The sequence below is a fragment of the Micropterus salmoides genome, unplaced genomic scaffold, assembly GCF_014851395.1.
Source record: "Micropterus salmoides isolate LMB-PRFRI ecotype aquatic unplaced genomic scaffold, ASM1485139v1 Ms_hic_scaffold_1, whole genome shotgun sequence".
NCBI classification, from domain to species: Eukaryota; Metazoa; Chordata; class Actinopteri; order Centrarchiformes; family Centrarchidae; genus Micropterus; species Micropterus salmoides.
Genome location: NW_024040040.1, coordinates 32,248,747 through 32,271,899, shown reverse-complemented (window position 1 = coordinate 32,271,899; position 23,153 = coordinate 32,248,747). Strand labels below are relative to the sequence as shown.

Here is a 23,153-nt window from a genome sequence, read left to right as displayed (position 1 = left end):
GGGGGAATGTTAATGTATTAAAAATTCTTGCTCACTGATACATACACACAAAATAAAAACCCCCCAAAAGAATAAAACATGCAGCTCTTTGTTGTAGTGTTAGTTGATAAGGTATAAATATCGATATCAATACCAATATCAACTCAGCATAGAGATTCACTTCATTCTTTGGATAATGCTAATCACCTAGCTTATCTTTTCCTCCTCCATACCTTCTTTTATAGACTTCTTTTAAAATGTAAGGACGCAGGGGACAAGGCTTGCAGGTTGTTACCTGTTGTTTATTATATTGATGTGACTGTGTGTGGTGTAGTTGCTGCAGTATGTGTCTAAATTTGCTTTTACATATAACCTGTGATCATTTCCAGGACTCAGGGCTTGCTAGTGAAGCGTCTGGAACCTGGTGGCAAAGCTGAACAGGAGCATCTCTTCCAGGAGAACGACTGTATTGTCAAAATTAACCAGGGAGAGATTCGCAACCTGCGGTTCGAACAGTAAGCTCTAAAGATGGCCTTCTGTTGATGTTTGCTGTGTATGTTACACATTCTTATCCATACTACATTATAAACTCTAAAGTTCCTACTCCCAGTAACTTTTCAGATAATTTCAGCATGTCCTCTTCTTGCCAGGTGCAGGGAATGCCATGCTGATTTTAATTTCTTTCAAAGTTCCAAAGCTAGGACTCATACTTTATTATCTCGAAGCACTGTTCACTCAGCAACAGAGTTCATATTGAGAGCACTGTGTTGAGCATTAAGTGCAATGACAGTAAATAGTGTTGCTGTTGATAAGCGGAACCCAAACTTTGGGAGGTCGTGACACCCACACAGCTGCACAATAAAACAGAAATATTACTGACTTTGTTGGCCTTCCCGTAATAGGTCTCAGTGACCTACAGTCCTTCACCACCGCTTCGTCCTCTGATCCAAAACCGCCTACACACTTGTCTCGATTCATTTCTCATCGATTCATTGCTCCGCTTCATTTCCTAAAGTGGAATGAAGATATAAACCTGGGGACTTTCCTTCTCATTTACCCAAAGCCACCACACTCTCACACATATGTACTTGCACATGTGCTGGCACACACACAGTTACACTGGGCTATAAAGTCTTATATACACTTGTGTGTGTGTGTGTGTGTGTGAGCGTGTGTGTTTGTCAGGCTGATAAATAGATTGCTTCTCCCCCAGGCTGGATGCTGGAGGCAGTGTATGCAGGTCTGCTGGCTCTTTCCTTATCATCCACTCCTCCACAGGAAAGAATAGCCTGGATTCCTGCTAGCATAGGTTCAACCTAAAGTCATACTGGGCTGGACATGGTCATCTAAAACCACTGGGTTTAGAGCCACCCTTCAGGCAGATTGACAGAAACCAAGACAGAAACAAGTTTGGAACCTCACTGCATTCAGAAGTAAAGTCAAAGAGCCAATTAAGCACGCCTAACATTTTAACTGACTTTGGCAAAGATAAGAAAAGCTCTCCATCAGCATGTAAAACTCCTGACTGTCACGGTTACCTTACCACATTATGTTAATTTGTTCACCAGACTGTGTACAAAGCCACCAAGGTTTAACTTTTTTTTTTTTCTTTTCAAAACGATGCTATTGTCATTAGTAAACATCCCAGTTTCCTTCCAAGCCTTTTCTACTGTGAAAGAGGCTTACAAACCAAATCCACTAGGGAGTGATGTTTTGTAGCGTCCCGCACTTACCCTCCCCTGCCAAACACACACTCCTCACCGGAATCCAAATGCATATGATGTTTGTGATTCTGCATAAAAATGAAGGAGCAAAACTTTCCTCCCTATCTGCCTCCCCCTTGACTCTCTCATCACACAACCCTCCTCCCCTCCTTGATTGTGCACTGCACACAGCGACAATTTAAAGTGATAGTCTAATCTCCTTGGATTGTTTTGCATGGGTAAATATTTTGAGGCGCTTAATATAACTGAATGTAATGATGCATTGATGGGTCGATTTATTATTCAATCAGGCTTGCGTGGAGGCTGATTATTGGAGTGATGGCACTGTATATGTGCAGGTGGGAACATTTGGGTACAAACACGCGCACACACACACACACACTTGCTCGCTCAGTCATCACCCCTCAGTGTGCACATGTGAGTGATTTTTGTAAATTACCATAAGAATAAAGATGGGAGAGACCAAATCCTGCAGAAGTGGCTGGGTACAGCATACGCGCCTTGCCTCTGTGACACTGCTCAAATGAAGTGCTGTCTGTTGTGGCGGAAGCAGCTTAGCAGCTGTCATTTGGATAGAATCAGCGTGGTATTTCTGGCGCAGTAATGGGGGTCTGGAAACAGGAGGTGGGATTGTTGGAATCCAGACATCCACTGCGCTCCTGGCCCCTTATGCAGCAGCGTTGCTCGCTCCTGGCCAGTCTATCTATATGCTAAGTGCCACCAGCAAACCAGACTAAACAATTCTTGTGTCTGGGAATGATGTTGAGCTCTTGTCTTGGCTTATTTGGCCACAAAACTCACATGAGACTGAGTGTGTGTGTTTTGGCCTTTTTTTCTCCTTATTTTGTGTGTAAGGAATGAAGTGTGTGTCTGCTTACTTTGGAACCTCATTGTCTGGAAAGCTTCCTTGATGCACGATTCATCATCTCTGTTCTGACAGTTGAGTCAACTCATGTCCATTCATCTGTAACTACTCACAGACACACATACAAACACGCAGACTTCTATACTGTAGAGAGAGTTAGATACTCCTGAGACATTATGTTTCACTGGCATAATATAGAAAACACAATATATAATGTTTCATCACTGACTCACTGTTCACCATCCTTATCTCTTTCCTGCCTTGATGCTGGTAATTATAGATAATGTAATTTCTGTCCTCTGCTGCTATGTGGTGAGTAGCCCTGTGATTAGCCATACTAGCCTCAACTCCTCCTATCTCCTCTCAACATAAAGTACCACATAGCCTTCCTTATCCTTCTATATCTTTCAAGCTATGATAGTACATTATTCTATCTCTTATCATGTTAAAGCTAATTTATTTCTGTCTGCATGACCTCCCTTCTCTCTCCCTCACTCCCCCAGAGCCCAGAACATTTTCAAGCAGGCGATGCGTTGTCCGGTGATCGTCTTTCACATAGTCCCCGCAGCCATGAAGAGGCAGTATGAGCTGCTTTTGGCCCAGACCGAACTCAGCCCGCCCCAGTCCACCAGAGTCCGCTTTAGCCAAGACTCTCAGCAGCCGGGAGACAGGTCCAGCCTGGTGGGCGGGCTGATGTCCAGATCTGCACCACAACCAGGCCTCAATCACAAGTAGGTTGAGAACTTTTTCTTTCTGTTAGGAGAGTTACCTTGTGTATCCATATTCATCAGACATGTTGAGTAGAAGTTAGGACAACCTGCTCAGAATTTGAAAGCCAGATGAAAGGGAGACACACGGCACCATGAAATAAAAGTTACAATTCTGTCCAACCATTTGATTGGACGAATAAAATTTCATGTTTGTGCACATATTTAGGCTAAGCAGTCTCAGGTCAATGAATGCAGTTCAGTTTTAACACTAGCCAATAACGTTTCCTTAATATGCTCACTGTAAATCCATCAAAGTTTAAAAGCTACAGTAAAAATCAAGAGAGCAGTTTAATAATTATTTCTACCTGAGACCTCCCAAGTCTGCATTGCTGATCATCTTCTTAAAAACCCATTTTATCTGCCTGTGGTTACTATGAATTTATCTAACGTCTTTGGCCTAATGTCAGAAAGCTAAACAAATTGGTCCATGTCTACAGGTTTATATTCTTATTTCCAATTATATAAACTCATAAATCATCTGTCCTTTCTCTGTATGTTACATTTAGCAATCTCTGTCAATATTCCCTGCTGCATAGAGATCATAATTTAATGTTGAAACATCAGTATTTACATTATAGCAACCTAGCAGTTAATGGCTATTTAAGTATATATATGATCAATTTAAAACAGCATGTATTATTAGGGGCAGACACAGAATGAATGAATTCAATTAGCTGGGTCAATATCAGAACTTTCACAAAATAACATCCCTAACCCCAAAAGCAATTTGTCAACCAATAAATTATTGACCGGACAAGTGCATTTTTACCAACTAATCGATCTGTGGAGCAGGCAGGCTCAGGCCTACATGTCTGTTCTCCTAAGGTATTTTTACCCTCATTATTTCCAATAGTGACCCAAAAGTTATCCTGTTATGTGTTGAAAACTTGTAGAAATATGATTTTTTGCCATGAAATCATGATGAAACATGATGTCATTGTATATCATCATTTTTGAAATGTTGATCGACTACTAGTTAACTGAGAAAATGCCAAAACAGCATGCTGGAAGTGTTGAAGTAACTAAATTACTGCTTTCCTTTTCACTACATGATCTTATCATCTATTTGTGTAGGTCAAAAACAAATCAAACCTTGATCTTTGTCTTGCTCTGTAGCCACCAGGGACCATTGGGAGGAAGCACCCCAGAGCCAAACCGACGGTACACCACATTACCCCAAACCTTGGTCTCTAGAACCTCACCAACGCCCTCCCCCTCCCTGCAGCGCAGAGTTAGCACAAACCCATCCACCAGCTCCTACCTAAAGACCAAAGGCCGCAGATTCAACATCCAGCTGAAGAAAGGTAAGAACCGGCACATACATAAATGCATGATGGACACAATGGAAATCTTTAAGCATTATCAAAAGAAAAAATACTTCAGTAAAAACTTAAAGAGGTCATATTATTCTTGTTGGCTTTTTCCCTCTCCTTTATTGAGTTATCTTTTTTGTGCATGTAATAGGTTTGCAAAGTGAAAAAGCCCAAAGGGAGTTCCCATCTCTCACAGAAAACACTGCTCTGAACTGCTTGAAAACAGCTCGTTTGTAGTCCAGACTTTTCTTCCGCTTTCCTGTGATGTCACAAGAAAACACACGTCATAATGCTCGCTTAGCAGCTAGTCCGACACGCCCTCAAAAACACCTGTGGAAAAACACACTGAGCTGCAGCACAGTGACAAGACGTCCGCCTGCTGCCTCTCCTCTCCCTTCCAAACATTATCTACCCTCCAGGCAGTCAATGGACATAAAGTTGTTACTGTGATGGAGAGAGAGTGCTCAGTTAAAACCTTATGGATGTAAGGTACATTTTTTACAAATTAATAACTCACCGCTCCAGTCCATGTTGCTAAGCTGGTAAGGGGAACATAAACAGCTGAACCAAAGCTGTGTTTGTTGGATTTTCAGGACCTGCCCTACTCTGCTTCTGATTGGCTAGTAGTCGTTAACTAGGTAGTGCGCTTGTGCAACTCCCAACAAAGATCTTGTAGAAGTGAGATGCATCACTCCATAGCTAAAATGGAGTGTTCAACACCCAGGGTGAAAAGAGGAACTGCAGCGAAGTGCAGTATGACAAAAATATGGTGTTTTTTTGAAAATGAAACCATGTAAACCTGTTCTGGTACAACCCCTAAATAAAATGATGAACCTGAAAATGAGCATAATATGACCACGTAAAGCAAATGGCAGGAATAGTCACACTTCAGGCTCTTTTTTTGTTGCAGCTGAACAACCAGCACAGCCACCACAGTACTTCACCGGCTAACCTGATCCTTATTACTATCCCATGTACCAGTATTATATCAAAGTGTTGATTTTAGCCTGCAAGAAATGATGTAATGGTACAAAGCAAAAGTGGAGCAATTTTTTATACTAGCCTATAGTATTGCAAGGCATGGGCAGCTAGCTAACGTTAGCACAGATCTTTTTGCTTTGTAACATTCAATTTCGTAACACCGTGTCTGTCGCTGTAACTTATATGACCCACATAATATACAATAATGCAACATAACAGGGCAGGACAACAACACAGTGGAAGACCCATTCACTACAGTAACAGTACTCACTATGGTCTAACTGTTATAAATTGTGGCAACAATCTTATTTATAATATTCAGTCCAGCTCACTAATCATTTTTGTTATCATCCAATACATTTAGCTGTGCTCACATTGCTGAGCCTCTGGTGAAAGATACACATAGCTACTGAAAAGTGGATGGGGAGCTGATGCTGATGTATCACATTGGCTAAATGCAGTCAATGTAACATTGAAGACACAACAAACAGATAAAAATATTACTTATAATGTTGCAGTTGGAGTTTATTTGAATTTCCAGCACTTTGTGTGAAGCTCATAAGCGGATTTTGCTGAGTTCGAGCAGGTGTACGAGCACATAAAGTTACCTGGTTGCAATCTAAAAATCGCACAGCTAGTGGCCACTGAAAACTACATGATACCCCTTTAATCGAAAAGTATGGGGGGCACGTCTCTGTTATGTGCACGCCACATTTTTGACATTTCTGAATTGAAAAATATATCCCACCTTTGATAGTTGAGCATATTTACAATAAAAATATTTTCAGTGAGCTATGAGGGCAACAAACCCCAAACAAACAGAAACTAAATAAATACAAATACAAAATAATCGTTCATTAATTTGTAATCAAGGTAAATGTTCAATTAGTCATGATAGACATCTCAGAACCATGTCTGTTTCTGAAGCAATGCCACTTCACTTCATCTTAATTATAGACGCTTCTGACAACATTTCTGTCAATCTCTTCATTGTCAAATAACATCCTCTCTTATCAGAAGAGTTGAAACAACACTATAACTTATATTACAGCTTGTTTTCCAGGATGGCAGATTTTCTACTAGCCAGAACGAGCAGCATTCTGTATTTAACTGCACTTAAAGTTCACTTTAAGACACACACATGCAGTTTTACTATTGTGAACATCAAACAGCTGATATCTTTCTAATCCTTCCTGTATCGCCCATGTCCCCAGGGGACAAAGCACCATGTCATTATCTGTATGCATTCATTCTCTCCAGAGTATACAATAGGTTGGGGGAGAAGACCTTAAATCTTTCAGGAAATATTTAAAAATATCTACTTGCCTTTGGGCATTCTTTAACTGAGCAGGCCAAAAGTAAACACAAATCAAGCACTTCTTGAAAACAGTCTGTGGCTTGATTCACTCAGGCTGCATCACCACATGACTGTGGTTGAAATATTAAGATCCAGCAATCAGTCTGCTTCCAGCTGAGGCTGGTTTGTTTTTGGAATTGGACAGGCCTTTGATACTACAGCAGTTGCATATCTTAGCTAACCATTGTGGTTGGTTTATTGCCAGATTCCATCTCATTTTCATCACTTCACTATCGTTATATGAATTGACAAGAAGTTGGTTGTGAAGTGAACCAGTGCCGAGGTGACTTGCCCACTCTCTCTTTGCTACTTTTTTCTGTCGGAGGGAGCAGATGTTTAGTTGAAAGCTGGCACTGAGGCTGTAGCAGTGAGCTTTAGGGAATAGTGCAGCAAGTGAGGGTAGAAGCGCAGGCTAAATGCAACGTGCTCTGGGGAAATGCAGTCACAAGCTGCTCTAATATGTTTGGCAAAGGTCCCCGAATGCTGCCAGTGGAGTTTCAGAATTTTCATACAGTGGGAGCAGCAGTGCAAGTTATATTTTTGTGTTTATAATGTGATAATGTTACTTTCTTTTTTCTGCACACAGGCCTCTCATTTTAGTGAAACCCTGCTGGAGAGATGTTGGTGGAGCTCCAGCATGAGACTGATGCCAGTAGTTTAGTTTATTTTCAGTAGCCACGTTGCTTCATGGTCTAATTCAACACCATAACTCTCAAATGTATGTTCTTGCACAAGTGACAGAAATGGTTTCTCAGATTGTTGCTCATGATTTAGATGGGGCTTACTGAAATGGATGTGCCTCGTTTGTAAACTTCAAGCCATTCGTGAACTCTAAATGGACATGAATTACTTTCCAAATGTTGTTGAATTGGAAATTTACTGAGCACTAAAATCTGACAGCCGAGGGAAATGTGCGTCTGAAGTCTATTTTGACAGTTTCGTTTGATTACCATTAAACTTTATCACTACTAATGTACCTTTTGTAAGGGTTCAGCAGTTTTGTTGTTGACTCCTTGTAAGTGTTGTGACTCTGGGTTCCGAGTGACAGGAGTCCCGAGTGGCAGGAGCAGATCTTGCTAGGCAAATTAACAAGAGTGCCTTAATCGAATACTGCATTTGAAAAGGACATACACACCCCATTAAGTCATTCTAATGTGTCTCAGCCTCTCCTCATGTTTGCTTTTTAATTGGCTTATTGGAGCCAGGATTTCAACTAATCCAGAAAGGGATACAATTACTTTTATCCTGGTCTTCTATTACCCAAAATAAAGACGTCAGTGGTTAATTACTGCATGCCTATTAGAGATGCATTCTCCTAATTGCCTGATTGGAGACCATTAAAGACTGGATCTTACAATGGGCAGGAGTTTGATTCTGCTCATTAGGCTGTATGCAGGCCAGCAGAGACTGGCATGGGAGGGGGGGGGGGGGGGTCACAGTGTAAAGGGGAACAAAGACAGTGATGTAGAGGATGTGAAAGGGGAAACATAATGTGCAGTATATTCTGAATCTGAAACTGTAAGACAGAGGTACAGTTGAATGTAACTGGTCATTGAGTAACAAAACTTAATTTATAAATCTGTGAAATCACATTTTCATCTTTTTATTATTAAATCTCTGTAGTTTATTTTAAATACGGTATATAGCAACTGCACTGAGTAGGGGAATTATTGCTATGGCAGTTATGTGACCTTGTAGTAAAAGTTTGACATTCATGAAGTCAAACTCTTTAGATTTAACATTCAACAGTAACGATGGCAGCTATTTCCGTCTGCTCAGTTATCATGCTGCATTGATGGAGAGATCATAGCACGTCATTATCCTCAACAGCTCAACTTTTTGACTTTATAAGCAACCTCTTCATCACCTTTCCCCAAGTTTGTTTGTGTGCAGAAGCCATGAGAAAGTTGCGTTCCGCACTTCTCCCCCTTTGTATTTCTTGTTCATCAACACCATCACTGTCAGCGAGACAACAGACAGTTCGACAGACTGCTAGAGAGAAATACTGAGAAAAGTAGGTCATGATGAACCATCAGAGGTGCTGACAGCTCTGTGAAATGAGCAGCTACTTTGACATGAATACTAATCACTGTTGTTACCATCAGAAAAGTCTCCACTGAAACCACATAACGCTTCTTTCCCACTTGACTGCTTGAAATGCCGAAGGCTAGGTAATGTGTGGTGGAATATATCTGTCTGAACACTGTTCTTAATGACTCATCTAATAGCATTATGTAGCAGGCCTATTGAATGTTTAAATATTCTGTCAAAGAATAACTCGGCAAACACAATTTATTTGGTTTACCTCTTTCCCTAGCTGACATTTGAAACCATTTCTTGCTTTTATTTGACAAATTCAGGTCTGGTCAGCAGAAAAGGTCAGGCCTGAGATCCTCTTATTTATCCGTTATTGTATTTGCCTACTTCTTCAAGACCAGCAATTCATATTCATTTGATGAACCTTAAAGGTCAACCTTAAAACCTGAAGCAAGTGGTTTTGCACAGCTTATGTGAAGTGTTTTCTCAGATTCAGCTGTTGAATTTAAGCTTACCACTCTGCACTTCAAAAAGGCATGTTGCTCTTGGTCAAGGAAACATCAGTACAAAATAACTTTTAATAAACAGCTAATGATCTCTGCTTCCTATTGATTATGCAAACTTCAAACTATATATAGTAAAAATAAGGGAACCCTTAATCATCACAGCATAACATCATTTCAGTTAAACTTCAGGGATATGACTCTGTCCAGTTACAAAGCATAAGCAATTGGGAATGAATGTCACTTGTTTTAGTGGAAATGAAAGTGACAACAGGTGCACTGGAGGCAACAACACCAACTCTAAAAAGGAAATGGTTTTGCAGGCAGTGGCCACAGATAATTGCTCTCTCCTTATCCTTCCTAACTGATTGTTCTCTAGTTTTGCGTATTGCTGGTAGCATGAGACGGTACCTGCAGACAAAATCAGGTTGCGTGGGTAGTCCAGCTCCTTCAGGATGGTACATTCATACATGCTGTCGGAAGAAGGTTTGCTGTGTCATGCACAGTCTCAAAAGCGTGGAGGAGATACCAGGAGGGCCATTACTCACAGAGAGCTGGACAGGGCAGTTGAAGGGCATCAACCCAGCAGCAGGAATGGTATCTGTTCCTTTGTGCGAGGAGGAACAGGAGGAGCATTGCTGTGACCTACAAAATGACCTCCAGTGGGCTACTGGTGTGCATGTTTCTGCCCAAACTGTCAGAAACAGACTCAATGAGGGTGGCATGAAGGCCCAACGTTCTCACATGGGATCTGTGATCACAGATCGAGAACCATACAGATCGACTGGCATTTGCCAGAGAACACCAAGATTGGCAGGTCCGCCAGATAAGAGCAGGTTCATATGGAGAACAGACCTCCATGTGCTGGCCAACAGTACCCTGACTGCTGTTAAGTACTGGGATGAAATCCTCAGAGCCATTGTCAGAACTTAAGTTGGTGCAGTGGGTCCTGTGTTCCTCCTGATACAGGACAATGCCTGGCCTCATGTGGCCTTAGTGTATAAGCAGTTTGTGGATGATGAAGGCATTGATGCCATTGACTGGCCCTCACACTCCCCAGACCTGAATCCAATTGAGATCCTCGGTGATGTCATGTATTGGTGCACCCATCACCACCAAGTAGCACCACAGACTGTCCAGGAGCTCACTGATGTCCTTATCTAGGTCTGGGATTGAGACACCATCAACTGTCTCATCAGGAGCATGCCCAGACGTTGTAGGGTGTGCATACAGGCATGTGGGGGCCATACACACTACTGAGCCACATATTGAGTTGGCGTGATGAAAGTCACACAAGTTGGATCAGCCTGTGATTTCAGTTTTTTTACTTTGGTTTTCGGTGTGATTTTAGATTCAGCATTCAATTGACCCTTTGCTAAGCCACGTCGAGAATACGCAGCTGGCCAATCACAGCGCTGTATAGACTGTGCTCCACTGACTCGTATGCAAAAGGCGTCATTTTCTACCTTTTGTTTGCTGTATTTTTCCAAGATATGGTCGAACACTGTTCCTGGGGCACTTGTAATAATTACAGTCGCTACCCAGAGAGGTTGAAAGGAGAAGTATGAATTATTCTTTTTCTAAAACCTAAAACAAATCCAGAAAAATGTAGGCTGTGGATTGTTCCTAATGTAATGTTAGTTAGCTAACGCTAGCTAACTTATTACTGAATGTAACGTTATAAAGCCCTACTGCTTAGTAATAGTGAATAGAGACCTACCCAGCTGTACAGGAACAGTGTGAATCCTTAATATCATTGTCCTTTGTCTCAATCGTCTGGTTCACTTTTACTCTGTGATTGGTAGGCTTTAGCTTCTGCCTTTATTTGTTTCACGTCAGTTTGACAGCCTTTATACAACCTTCAAATGTATAATGCAAACTGTTCTGTCACCTGAGATCACTTTTTAAATTTTTCCAAAAATTAGACAATATTTCTTCAGGGAGTGAAGTTATAGACAGTGGCAGTGCTGCGATGAATCCAACAGGTCCAAGAGTTTGTCAGACTTAGCAACAGTAACTAAAAGGGCATGGTTTAGCGAAAGGTCAATTGGTTGGTGACATTGACAATTATTAGGTCATTTTGTTCTCAACGAATTATACAATGTACAGTAAAGCTCTTGAGCATGTTTATCAAGCTCTGATGTGTGATTTAAGTGATCCCTTAACTTTTTTGAGCATTGTATATATGGTACAGGATTGCTTTGACCCAGACATGATTTAAACAGAGTGTACTGACCTGCCGTTGTACCAAAAAGTCTGAAGGATTTTTTAGTTAAAATATCTGGCACATGCTACATGGATGATTTAGAAAACAGAGCATTCTGAAATCCATAGCCATTCGTTTTTCTCTGCTTATTATGGTCCATAACCAGTCTTTAATCCATAACTTGCAAGAGTGACTTTACAGTCCACATGCACTTATCATAAACACTCAATTTTGGTTCATATCATTGACACTATATTTAAAGTTAGGGACATGTTTTCATTTTTACTTCCTAAAACATGTGAGTGAGACACACCCTGACGGCAAACCAATGAAAAATGTCAGGATGGAAATATGTCTTTATTAACTATAGGAGGTTCAAAACATGGTGGAAAACCATAATTTGATCCTTGCGTAGTGGTTACTTATGTTACAGTGGCATGTAATGAAAAGGATCTTTCAGCAATGGTTTCAAGAGCTTGGCATGTTTATAAGAGTAACGGTAAAAGCACTTTGATAGTTTATTAGAGCATTTTCAGGTTCCTTTCTGACTTTTATTAGCAATGCCGATAATGAGATTTATTTATATAGCATGTCTTTGTTTGTTTTAAGTAAAGTATTAAAATATCTATCCCTGTATAATATATTACATTTGGACATAATATCATATGAACTAATTATAAGACCTTATAACATGTAATTGTTTGCTTTAAGTAAAGTGACACACATTTTGCGCAGGAAAACAACTTTTATTTATGTTTCTTCACTTTATGAACAATCTGTATGAATTTTGAACATTTTGCAGTTTAGCACAAAAATAATTACATCAAGGAAACTCATTGTCAGGGTGGTGAAAGATCGCTCAAGAGAAGACCTGTTGCCGACAAACATCATGTAGTGGGCCTAAGTAGAGTAGCTAATATTACTTTTTTAAGGAGTAGGTCTATAGCCTATGCTAAGTAACTAGTAGGTAATATTATTTCTGAGTAACTTACCCAACACAATAAGGATCAGATAAATTGGGAATGTTTTGATTATTGCTTGTTAGAGGCTATGTCTAATGTTTACTTTGACTTTGTTGTCTATTGATGTGTAGCCTATACACTTTGCTGTGTGAATGGTTGTTTTTTTAAGTCGTCCTTATGTTTTTGGCACATTATTAATTAATTTCTTGTGAATGGTTGTGACAAGGTTTAGGCTATATAAGGCCTTTTCACACGGGTCGCTCCGCGCTCCTCATCAACAGACAGGCAAACAAGCGCTCCTTCAACTGAACTAATTTGAAAGTTAGTAGTTACATTATTTAGTTATAGACTCAATTATTTCATGTTTCATGTTGCACATCTAGCTGTTGAAGTTTGGTAAAAATGAATACAAACTAATAATTATTATAGAGAGGTTGCGATGGTGCAGTGAATTAGACCCTTGTCTTTGATTCCCACTGCAACACATCCATTAAATAAGATATTGTCATGGATCCTGCTTTACCTTCCATGTTAGAGCCGCCCCCAGTTTAATCAGGGTGTCAGGTGGTCTCAGTATATTTTCCTGCTTTTTTGCCCTTTGCCAATCACATGCCTGTATAGCACCTAATGCATGTTTGTAAGTGATTATAACAATTGTTATAATGTCTTATGGACGCATTATATCGTGTTATAAATATATGCATAAGTCTTTATAGCGATGACCTTCATTGAAAGTGTTACCTGTTGTATTTCATCAATATTATATTATATTGTAGCCACAGTATTGTATAATACATATTGGTTGTCTGTTAGTGATGTCATTTTTTTGAATGAAAGCAAGAAAATGTCAGTATGTTTACCTGGAAAAACAAATCTTTTGTTGTTGACATTTATGAACTCTTACGGAGGTCCTTCAACACTTTACCCAACATAAACACATGCACATTATTTACTTCTCCCTCTTCAGAATGATAAAGCTTCCACAGAGCTGTAAATCAGTAATATCACTGTTATAGTTCTGCAGAAGTACAGCCCTAGTGCAAGTAAACTGACATTCTTTCAGTTTTACTGCAGACGTTCACCTAATGAAGTGTCCTTGAGCAAGACACTGAAATATCAAGGATTGATGTTGTGCAGGAAACATCTGAATTCTTGACAATGAGTAGGCATGAGAAAAACTAATCAGTAAAATATCACATTACATTTCATTTAATTTGTTTTCCATTTTTTCTAGGTCCTGAGGGTCTTGGGTTCAGCATCACATCCAGAGATGTCCCTATTGGTGGCAGTGCTCCCATTTATGTCAAAAACATCCTTCCTCGAGGGGCCGCCATCCAAGATGGACGATTAAAAGCTGGAGACCGGCTGCTGGAGGTGGGGCAGCACTTTCTAACTCTTTTACCAATATGAGTAAGATTGTATATTGTATGTTTCAGATACTAATTACTCTTTTGCTGATATGATTTCATTCCTAAATTAAATCTTACAGAGCTTTTGTTAAAATGAGTCAAACACACTGTGTTCCCTATGGCTATAACAATTCCTTTCCAGCTTTGAATTGCTGAGGGAAAGTGGTTAGATGGAATAATATTTTGATTATACTTCAATCAGTCTGACATGAAAATCAGCTAGTGCTCACTTTAGTGGGGAATAACCCATATTTAATTCCAGCTCCAACTGGTTCTGAGGATAATCTGCACAAAGGTTATATAGAGGCCATAGATTCCCAGAGAGCTGTTTGAATTTAGTTTTGCTACTGAGTGTGTGTATCAGTGTGTACATTTATTTTTGTGTATTTAAGTTTGTGTGTGTGTGTGTGTGTGTGTGTGTGTATGTGTGTGTGTGTGTGTGTGTGTGTGTGTGTGTGTGTGTGTATAATGGCAGGTTAGTGGAGTGGACCTGAATGGTAAGAGCCAGGAAGAGGTGGTGGCTGTGCTCCGAGCCACGCCCATGGGTGGCACTGTAAACCTGTTGGTGATTCGCCAAGAGGACTCCCTGCTGCCCCGAGAAGTGGTCAGTACCTAGCCAGCACCTCACCCTAGAACCTATTTTGCTTTCGGTTTCAATAATAACAATATCACTTAAGCAACACCTACATTTCTGAACAAGTGATGTACTTGATATTGGAGGAAAATTGTACCTTTTTATTCTCGCTTTTTTAACCAATTACAAACACAGAATTGAATTGAGGGTTTTCTTAGAACTGTGGTCATTTCTCAAAAACTAAAAAGAAGACTAACTTCGATTTTTTTCTGGTGTATATTACAGTTATTAATGTTTTCTGGGAATTAACCAAACTTCCAAAGCCAATTTGTCCCAGCATATCCTATATGAACTCACACTAGGAATATGGTAAAAGGTTACAAAATGTGTAACATTGCATGCACCTGGAATACAGTTTGGTCATAGTGGCATGTGCATTTAACTGCTCCTTCAACCCACAACCTTCTCTCTTTGTGTATCTTTCCCTTATGCTGTCTGCACTGCACTGCTGTTACCCCCAATTTAAGCCTAAGAGAATGAAAGCTGACAATCACAAGAACACGCTCAATTCTGTAAACAGTAGGGTAGACAGGTTTAGGGATCCAACCAACCCCACACACACAAACACACACTGATGAATAAATATACAGTTACAGTAAAATTTAAATTTATTGACAAATTTACTGTAACTATATAGAATGTGTACAAAGAGACATTGATACAGCAAATGGCAATAAGTACACACTTTTGCATAGAAACACACACAGACTTGTGGTCAAAAACACATTTCAACAAGAGCTAGTTATGTGCAGGAACAGGCACATTAGCAGTTTTTGGTACACACATACATAGGCATCCTCAAGTGATGTGTATGAGCAGACAGCTTTGGACATATTCACACATACACTTGCACACATGAACAGGGACACTGACATACACACATTTCCCATACACACAAACACACTCTCCCGCTCAGACACAGACTACATACAGGGTGACTTTGGCTGTCGTGCAACAGATGGTGAGGCTACTGCCCTCGTCCAGCCTGCGCTCACTCGCTCTGACAGCAGGCTCAGGTGTCACAGCACCTTGGCAGTACAGGGGCTCCTGATGCCAACCGCACTTCTACCCATAATACTCAGCCTGGCACCCGGGCTGTTAACCCCACCATAGGAGCTGTTCAACCCATAGAGCAATGGCCCTCTGAGACACATTTTATTCTGCTAATGTGCTGTTTCTCCACTTAGAAGTGCACCGCCCGCAGCCTTAGCTCGACTTTAATCGGTCTACAGCTTTACTTTCATTTTAACATTCATAAAGTGTCAAATGAGCTCATATTTCATTCCTACTTGTATTAAAGGAGTCACAAGATTTACATCTTGAAAGCTTGCACAATTTTAAAAATATATCATTGATGTTAAAAGTGTAAAGACAACATAATGTAGCTAAACAGGATCTTAATGGCTGCTGCTGGCGTCAGACCTCTGACCTTCAGGTTACTCAACCGGCTCTTTAACCACTACAGCCAACACTTAAATTCCAACCGGAGGGATATACCAAACTCTTACCAATTCATACCTATTCTCGGCTGCCTTGACAGCAGTTGAATGACACTACGAGGTGTGTTAAAAAATGCATGGCTCCCTCTAGGCCATCAACTCACGAGTGGTGTGGTGTAAGAGTTTGACGGCTACAGTCTCTGAACTCCTCAGGCATGACGCGATTAGAAATAGCTCATCATGGAAACACAGTCTAAAGATCTCTTTAAGATTTTTTTTTTTTCCTCTTGTTTGACCAACTTCTAGATGCTGTATACACTTCCCACAACAGATTATAATTTTGCAACTTTTTCCTTGTTCTCTCACACACTTTTCACAGTTCCCAGCGGTGCTTTCACAAATCTCAATAATCCCTACAAGTATGTTCATAAAAATCAGATAAGGAGGCCTATGCTCTGCTGGTGACAGTTATTGCAAATAAAGCATGGAGGAAAAGCATGGTTGGTAATTGCCTCCTCTGTCAGACCCTCTTGATGGGTGAGTGAGTGTGCGTGTGCGTGTGCGTGCATGCATTCTGTATGTACCTCACACTCTACTTCCAGAACACACATAGACACACACTTATGGATGAACATTTACTTGCTGTCATTTATGTAGTTCTTTCAGTGACAATGCGATGATGTTTTAAATTGCACAGTGAGTGACATGCCAGAGAACCGCAGGCATCTGTCAAATGCCTTCCACACATACATATACAGGCACACAGTGGCAGGAGATCTAGCTGTATAGATGAAAATAGAAAGGAGCTGTTTTTTTTGTCTAGCTGACATTTGCCTGCTGATGTTTAATGTCAACGCCGAAAATTCCTCCACGTCTCCTTTTGTTTAGATGCTTCATTGTATTGCCAGGCTTACTGCACCAGCCCCCCGGAGGACTTAATTTACCGTCCCAGCATGTTTGCGTTGCGTCTTTAATTACCACGGTTGGGGTGTATTTTGACATGCTTTCAGTAGCAATAGCAGTAGCTCTCAAAAGCTTTCAATAAATATGTACTCGCTGGGAAGAGAAAAGGTTAAATGGCAATAGAGCAGGATGGGATGTTGCCTATGTGATTCCCCCATCTTTGTCTGGTAACCTCTCGCTTTCTACTTCAAGGATATCAATAGACATTTTCAGACAGATACATTATGTTGTATCAGAGGAGTAGAGCAGCTTTAACCTTTACCTTTACTGGACACTGGATCACTAATAAGTCTGGCCTTTCATACCTCATCTTCTCTCTTAAACTCTCACCATCCATAATAAAACAGTATTTTATAAGATTCCTCAGAGAGACTTCCGTTGGTTCTCTGCTGTGTTGTATATGATGTGTGGTTCTATAGGATAAACCCTGTCACCTTCAGGTTATAAGACATGTTCCTTAAAAGAGATGCGGGGAGACATACAATCAGCACCTTGAACCCTAAGGGCATGGTTAGAGGCTTTGTGAACAAAGTCACTTGCTGTGCAGTTCCTTCACTTGACAGCTACAGGAGTTTGAATCAGTGATTTTAAGACAGGATTTTAACAGACCAAAGGGAGAAAGTCAAAAGCATTGCTGCCCCCTTGGGGTTTGGAGGTTAATTCATGACTTGAGGTGGGCTTTTATGAAGAGGTAGAAAGAGTTGTGTGAGACATACCTCGGTGAAAATCCAGAATATGCATGAATATTCATAGTGACTCAGTGCTTTGTGGTCATTAGATTTATGGACTGAATATGAATAATCTCTTAGTGCTTCATTTGACATAAAGAGACTAAGCAATAGGGTAACAGAGACAAGGGTGGAAAGAAAGGGAAATTTAAATGAAAAATTATCTAAAAGTATTCATCATGGAAATGGCGTTTGGTGGGGCTGATATTCACAACAAGTTGTGTTCAGCTCTCCCCCTCCGTCACTTACTCTGACACCAACCACCATGCTCTTGTCTCTCCCTTCACATTATCCATGACCTCAGATGCAATTACTTGCCTGGTAACAATAGCCAAAGCAAGGCTTGGCAGTAAGGTTCTATTACAAAATAACCCCAGACACCCTTACACACATATACACCACAGAAATTCCCACATAGAAGCAAGAAAGGCACACTTAAGCACCTTCTAACAAACACTACACACTCACCACGCATAGCCAGCGGATGTTATTTATTGTTGGCATTTATCTTCCAGCATGCAGCACTGTTTGTGCTTACAGCTGCAAGCCACACTGAGCCTTCAGTCTACATCGCCCAGTTTCGGGAGTGGAAATTGTAATAACCAAGTCAAATGTCATGCTTCACTGTGCAACAAGCAATGACAACAGTCAAAAAATGAGGAACTATTCCTGCCTCCTCTTAAAGATGCCCATCCTCCCTGCCGCCAGTGATGGAGCTCCACATTAAATCACACGTTGTGGTGCCATTTACTTTAGAGCAGACAGCAAAACAAAGGCAGGCAAATATAATCAGTGACAACCAGTTTATTACATAAACAGTGAGTTGTAGGGAACATAGTGCAGGCCTGCCAATGACAAATCATTTTAATTCATTCTAAACCCCTCACTACAATGTAAATGAATTAGCTTTTTTGCATTGCTGTTGTGTCATTAAGACTGCTGTGATCTCAGCTTCTTGTCTTACACACACACACACACACACACACACACACACACACACACACACACACACACACACACACACATGCTCATTCTTGTCCTAAACATATTTTAAAAACCACAAAAACTAAACCACTCCATCTAAAGACTGACATACAATATGTGCTTGATTAGTCACATATTTTCATTTGCTTTAAAATCGTTGTCCATTCTTGCCCTTACATCATTCCATGACCCTAGACGAATTGTACTTTTCACTTACAATAGGACTATGGACTGTGGATAACAAATGGGCTTGTGAAGCCTCTGTTGTAACACTGCAGACCACATAAGAGCAATTAAACAGTACATTAAAATTCCCTCTTTATGATCATATCACACTTGTCACTGATCCATTAGTAGCTGTATCTGCCAAGCATTGAGAATCTTAATTGCACAATTAATTATGGCCTCTGATTGATGTGACCGCCAAATTTATGGCTCGTGCAAATGCTGGGGACACAGTAGACAAATGTGTGACAGTGTTGCTGACAATTATAGCAGACTAATGGCCTGTTTCGTAAGTGGCAACCCTGATGGCCGGGTTTAAAATCCTCCCTGCCATGTTTTTACCACAGGCATATAGGCTGCTAGGAAAGATTGTTTTAGCTGAAATAATTCTATTGGTATAAGTTTCTGAAATCATTACATACGGTATTAATAAAAGTACTGGTTCCGTGAAATGGATCAGGTATCCAAACAAGCTCCCCACTGTTTGTCTTTTCCAAATCAAGGCAATCGTCGTCAGTGTTGCATTGCTTTAAACAATTAGTCAAGGCAGATGATATCTGTTCCCTTTTCTTAATCATTCCTCTAACAGTGTCACACAGTTGGCTTTTGTTGTGGTGCCCGCAGTGAGGTTACCATTCATGACTTCCCTGTACTGAAGTGGGAAGACAAGAACAGACCTATGAAGCTGTATTGATTTCCTAGCTGCCGAGATCCATTTACCGAGTCGGTAGAGGGAGAAATAAATTGATACAAGGCAAACAAAACACAATCTCCTGTCTTTGGAGGCAACTAAATACACAGTTCGGTTGAGTTAGAGCCAAGTTAACGTCTCTTCATCCTTTCATTTACTCCTCAACATAGAATTTAACTTAAGTCAAAACTTGAAAAAGTAGAACATGAGAAAACAACATCTAAGGTGAGACCGATGGCTCCAGTATGTAATGCTATCAAGAAGCTGTTTTCTTTTTACTTTCCTAAAAAGATTTTAAAGCGTACAAAATACAAGTACAGAATTGATCCAGGATCAGTTTGTTTTGGTTTAGTATGAAAAATTTACAAATGTATGAAATTGAAAAACATTCAGATTTTCCTTTTAACTTTCATCTGTGTCTTTGCTTTCCTCTCCTTTCACTCCTTCCACTTACCACAAATCTGAATCATTAACATTTGAATGCTTAAACAGTGCACCATTTAGATGATGATAAACGTTTTCGGTTATTCCGCTGAAGTGATGATAAACAGGGCTATCTTAAGCTATGTGGCTACATCCCTGCCAAAAAATTACATCTTTGGTGTTAATGTAATTTGATGTCTATGAGAGTAATGCTTTTTCGTCTCACTGTAAGGATGATGTAATTTATTGCAACTTTTGCAAATAAAGTGCTAATGAAAGAATCTTTCTTGACTGTCTTCTGAGGAGTTTATTTATATAAAAGAATATTCAGTGTAATATATTACCTTAGTAAAACTTGGCAAATAACTCAAGGAGATGAGTCATTTCTCACTGGTAGAGCTGATAATTTAAGGTGCAGTAACCTTTTTTGCTGGTATTCACGCTTCTTAAATAATGACTTCCCAGTCATACTCAATGATGTAACTTAAAAACAGACCATCTGCTAGAATGTAATTGAGTGTAATCAGCAAATTGCTCTCCTATTACAAATGTCTAGAAATAGCTGACCCCTACTCTGCAAATTTGTTCTGAAAATACAGTTGGAACTCAGGTGATGTCAAATTACAGGAATTGCTCTAAAGGCCTCTGGAAAGAGTAGCGCTGTGGTTTGGCAACCTGCAATCAAATAGAACATCTATGACTTTAACAGAGCTCTTCAGAACAGTTTGGCAGCAGCAGATGCATCTTTGAGGTCACTTTCTCTTCCACTTTATGCCTAAAATGTCCCTGAAATGACAGAGCATGGTGATCCGTTGGTAAGGCTGCCAATATGTTACCATGGCACCAAAAATCTCTTCCCCATCTCCAAAAAGCATCTTCTTCTGGCACATTTTATCCAAATTGTCCGCTGAAAGCTTCATAGAATTCATACTTTGCTCTTACTCCCTGGAATTTAGCAGAAAAACACTCACATTGCACTTTTCCCCACCTTTTTCCTCTCCCTTCTCCACTTGCTTTTCTTTTGTTTATCACTGACACTTTTGAAATGTCTTTCCCACATTATTAATTTGGCTCCTATAGAAAGGTTTCCTGGTAAAAGTGCAGAGTTCAGAAACATGCTCTGTCGTAATTAAAGCTAATGCTGCCAGGCGTGGTTGAAGACAATGCCAGCCTGGTTAACGATTTCCAAGCGTGTCTCGTCGACGCCACCTGTTTTCGTTTAGCACTTTTCAGCAGCTGTTCCCATAATTATGCTTGCTGTCAGTGCAGAGAACGGGAGGGTGCACCGCAGCATTGTGCTATGCCGATAAACAAGGTAGTTAAAGGCCACTTATGGCGACACAGTCACTCTCCCAAAGGGGATTCAGCGTCTGTTTCCAGAACACATAAAGGGTTGAAGTGTGTATGTGCAGTTGGACATAGCAAAGCGCTTTTTATCCACCATTAGCTTGAAATGAGAGGCATCTGCTTCATGATGTGCATCTATACTTTGATTCCACTGAAACGCCTTTGCAAACATTCCCAGTTGCCAAGTACACTTAGAAAGTCACCTTTTATTTTTTTTTATGTTATCTTTGATTAGATGTAATCACTTCCTAAATCACCCACAGAAACATCTAGTATCAAGCCAACCCTGGACATGAGTGAGTTTTTGCTCGCTCACAGTAAGATCCACTCAATGCCTGCATTGATAGCCAGTAGCCATAATGCATTTGCTATGATGTTGATAGATCTAGCCTCAGATGCACTCATAGAATCAGACTTTTTCCTGCTAATGAGCCGAATGAGCTTTCTCATTACAAAATCCCCACAGGGTAACAATCCCAGTTTGTCAGCACTGAGTCAAAATAGTCTTGATTGCCCAGTGAAGAACATGTAATGTTAGTTCACAAACACTTAAAACCTGCCACTGCCAGCTGTGCGCTTCATGCCCTTTAGTGTTAAGTTTAAGTATTTAGTGCAACAGCTTGCATCTCTCAACCACTCTTACCTGAAAAGGGCTGGATTAGTTTTTTGGCTTAAATGTATTTAATATCTGGCCCCTTTGTCAGAAAATGTTGCGAGGAGAAACACAGCCAAAAGAAATTTGTGTTACAATACTTATCACGCGTGTGCCACTTTTGCAATTACACCCATGGCTGATTTCTTTTAGCCCTTTTAAATTCATTTCCAATGACCTTTATGTCGCCAAATTGGGCCAAGTATGGAAAGAAGTTTCCAGCAGTGTTAATTGTTTTAGGCAGTGATGTGCGGAGAACTCAGTTTATGTGTGAATAGAAGTAATTGTGATTCATTTGCACTCTCTATTTCTCTCTCCATTTTCGCTCTGGCATCTCACTCTTGCTTTTTCTGTTGCTCTGTTTCTCAGACACACACTTGCACAGCACACCTTTCTTATTAGCATGTGACAAGTTAAGCGAGGTAGAAACAAAACAAAAAGACCTATTCAGCAGGCGGGGTTCTTTTGCTGTACTGTTGAGCAATGCTTACCCCTCTTTGCCCTCCTCTGTTCACCTGCTTGTGTCTCTGCTCATATGCTGCCTCTATCGCCCTCCCCTGCCGGGACAATAGACTGTAATGAATGGTTACTAGCACATCGCAGTGTTAATTAATAAAGAACTTAATCGTATAATGGACTGACTGCATGGCTGTGTCAGAGAGAGCAAAAAGAAAATAACATGGATTTTTGAGATGAGTAGGCCAAGTGGGTACTCACCATGATAATAAGGATAATACAACCAATTAATGTAAAATTGGTATGACCTTAATGATTGGTACCTGGACCACTGTAACATATTTGCAGCCAGCCATGGTATCTTTAGGATTTTATTGTGACTTTTTTAAAATCTTAAAATATGATGCAACAACTACACACACAATAAGATAATGTGGTTTGACCATGACAAGGCAATTTTAAGACTATATAGAATCTACACTTTCTTGCAAAAAAAAGGATGGAT

At 40.3% G+C, this 23,153-nt stretch overlaps 1 protein-coding gene across 5 annotated transcripts in view; it reads left to right on the top strand.

The window, feature by feature from the left end:
• LOC119906686 (partitioning defective 3 homolog) overlaps positions 1 to 23,153 on the top strand; it is a 349,822-nt gene that overhangs the window by 166,651 nt on the left and 160,018 nt on the right. For all 5 annotated transcript variants that reach the window (XM_038724012.1, XM_038724004.1, XM_038723995.1 and 2 more), the window contains exons 8-12: positions 369 to 494; positions 3,072 to 3,299; positions 4,455 to 4,642; positions 13,932 to 14,071; positions 14,582 to 14,710. In XM_038724012.1, coding sequence (XP_038579940.1) covers positions 369 to 494; positions 3,072 to 3,299; positions 4,455 to 4,642; positions 13,932 to 14,071; positions 14,582 to 14,710 — 811 coding nt within the window. The remainder of the gene's footprint in view (positions 1 to 368; positions 495 to 3,071; positions 3,300 to 4,454; positions 4,643 to 13,931; positions 14,072 to 14,581; positions 14,711 to 23,153) is intronic.